Below are 1,745 nucleotides of genomic sequence, written 5' to 3' on the forward strand. Positions count from 1 at the left end.
CTCAGGACTTCTACTAAATTCTAGAGTAATAACTTTGACCATGGAAGTATATACTTCCATGCTTTGACTATACCGTATACTATACGTGAGTGGAGGTGCAAATCGTAACGATACCGTATTGGCACTAGATTTGCTCTGGGGTTCGACACGTCTTAATTCACCCTCGGAGGTTGAAGACGTGTTTACATAGCCGGGGACTAGACAACAAATCGGCCGATCCAACTGCACAATAGATACACATTTATCCAAAAGCATAGACGTGGGTCATGATTTTTATCACAGGTACTCGAATCAATATGTATGATTTAAAAAAAAATATGTATATAAGTTATTTATATTTATATACAATACATTTTTTTAAAATACACATTGATTCGAGTACCTGTGATTTTTATGACATTTTACAGAATCAACTTACTTGTCACGAAATTTCTTGGTCCTCTTTTGCCAGTTAATTTAAGATGTCTGTTTGCTCCACGGGTCAGACCCCGTAGTATGTTTCCAATAGTCGGCATTTTACTATCTCTGTGGTTTCTGTAACCTGCGTGTGTTCATAAAATACAAAAAGAGAAGATGTGCACGATCGACCACAAACGCGAAAACGTGCGACAGTAAAGTTTGACCTTTGCACCCGTAATGTGTTTGTTCACGCAGGGTTTTCTTTCCACCGCTGATTAACTCGTTCAACGTTGATGGCGCACTTACATATCAAGCAAAATAAAACCAGTGGAATGGGAAGGTCCCCAGTCGGGTCAACTGATCGAAAAAGCATGACTAGAACTTACTAGTAAATAGTTTTGGTGGTCTGAGAGTTGACAGTCTAGGGCATTGCGTAATCACATGAAAATCTTTCAGATGGGATAAAAAAATTATTACTCAAAAAACACCCTTGTTAGTAAACACGAACACACATGGATGAACAATTTGTACTTATGTTGGTTTGGTGATCATTTCTGGACCCCATTTTAAACAAATACACAGGGCTGAAAGTCACCACTTGTAGACTGAGAAATTGAACAGTTCCATATATCAAGGGAACTTTGTCACAAGCTGCAACTTTAAGCCTTTTAACTATTAATAATTTAGGATGCTGCATGTGTGAACTGTTTATTTTGGATATATATGTTTATTTCTTGTGACTGTCTTTTGACTTTTTAATGATTGTTTTTCCTTGACACTGTACAAGCTATTATATACTGTACTTGGAGCTCCTAGGAAGGATCTCTAGGAGGGGTTTATGTAAAACAAACGGTGGCTATATATTGGGTGTTTATTTTAGATTTTTTTAATTTATAAGACAGTTCTATCATAGCTTTCTAGTTGCAGTGAAATATCAATGTGAAACAACATTGACCAAACAAGTTTGTGTTTGTAACCGTAACTCAGTAAATCGCAAAAGATTAAATAAACGAAAACGTGTAAAATGTGTGTTACTTTACGCACAATAACAAACATTTTACACATTTTACACATATGTGAAACTATATATGTACGCATGCTATATGGTTGTATAATCACAGGGGACAGCGAGTGTGTAATTGATCGATCGATCGATTTATCGTTATATCGATTGATTGATTATTTGGCTGAATGGTTGAATGATCTATTGATTAGTTTTTTGATGAAATAAAATTTATTCTGTGTGTGTGTTTGTGTGTGTGTGTGTGTGTGTGTGTTTGTGTGTATGTATGTATGTATGTATGTATGTATGTATGTATGTATGTATGTATGTATGTATGTATGTA

At 35.5% G+C, this 1,745-nt stretch overlaps 1 protein-coding gene across 1 annotated transcript in view; it reads right to left on the reverse strand.

Annotated features, from left to right (window-relative positions):
- LOC144440344 (large ribosomal subunit protein mL41-like) overlaps positions 1–601 on the reverse strand; it is a 4,866-nt gene extending 4,265 nt beyond the window's left edge. Inside the window, exon 1 of the mRNA XM_078129706.1 lies at positions 419–601. Coding sequence (XP_077985832.1) covers positions 419–515 — 97 coding nt within the window. The 5' untranslated portion in view covers positions 516–601. The remainder of the gene's footprint in view (positions 1–418) is intronic.
- Between the last annotated feature and the right edge of the window lie 1,144 nt (positions 602–1,745).

This window comes from Glandiceps talaboti, chromosome 9 (assembly GCF_964340395.1).
Source record: "Glandiceps talaboti chromosome 9, keGlaTala1.1, whole genome shotgun sequence".
NCBI lineage: Eukaryota > Metazoa > Hemichordata > Enteropneusta > Spengelidae > Glandiceps > Glandiceps talaboti.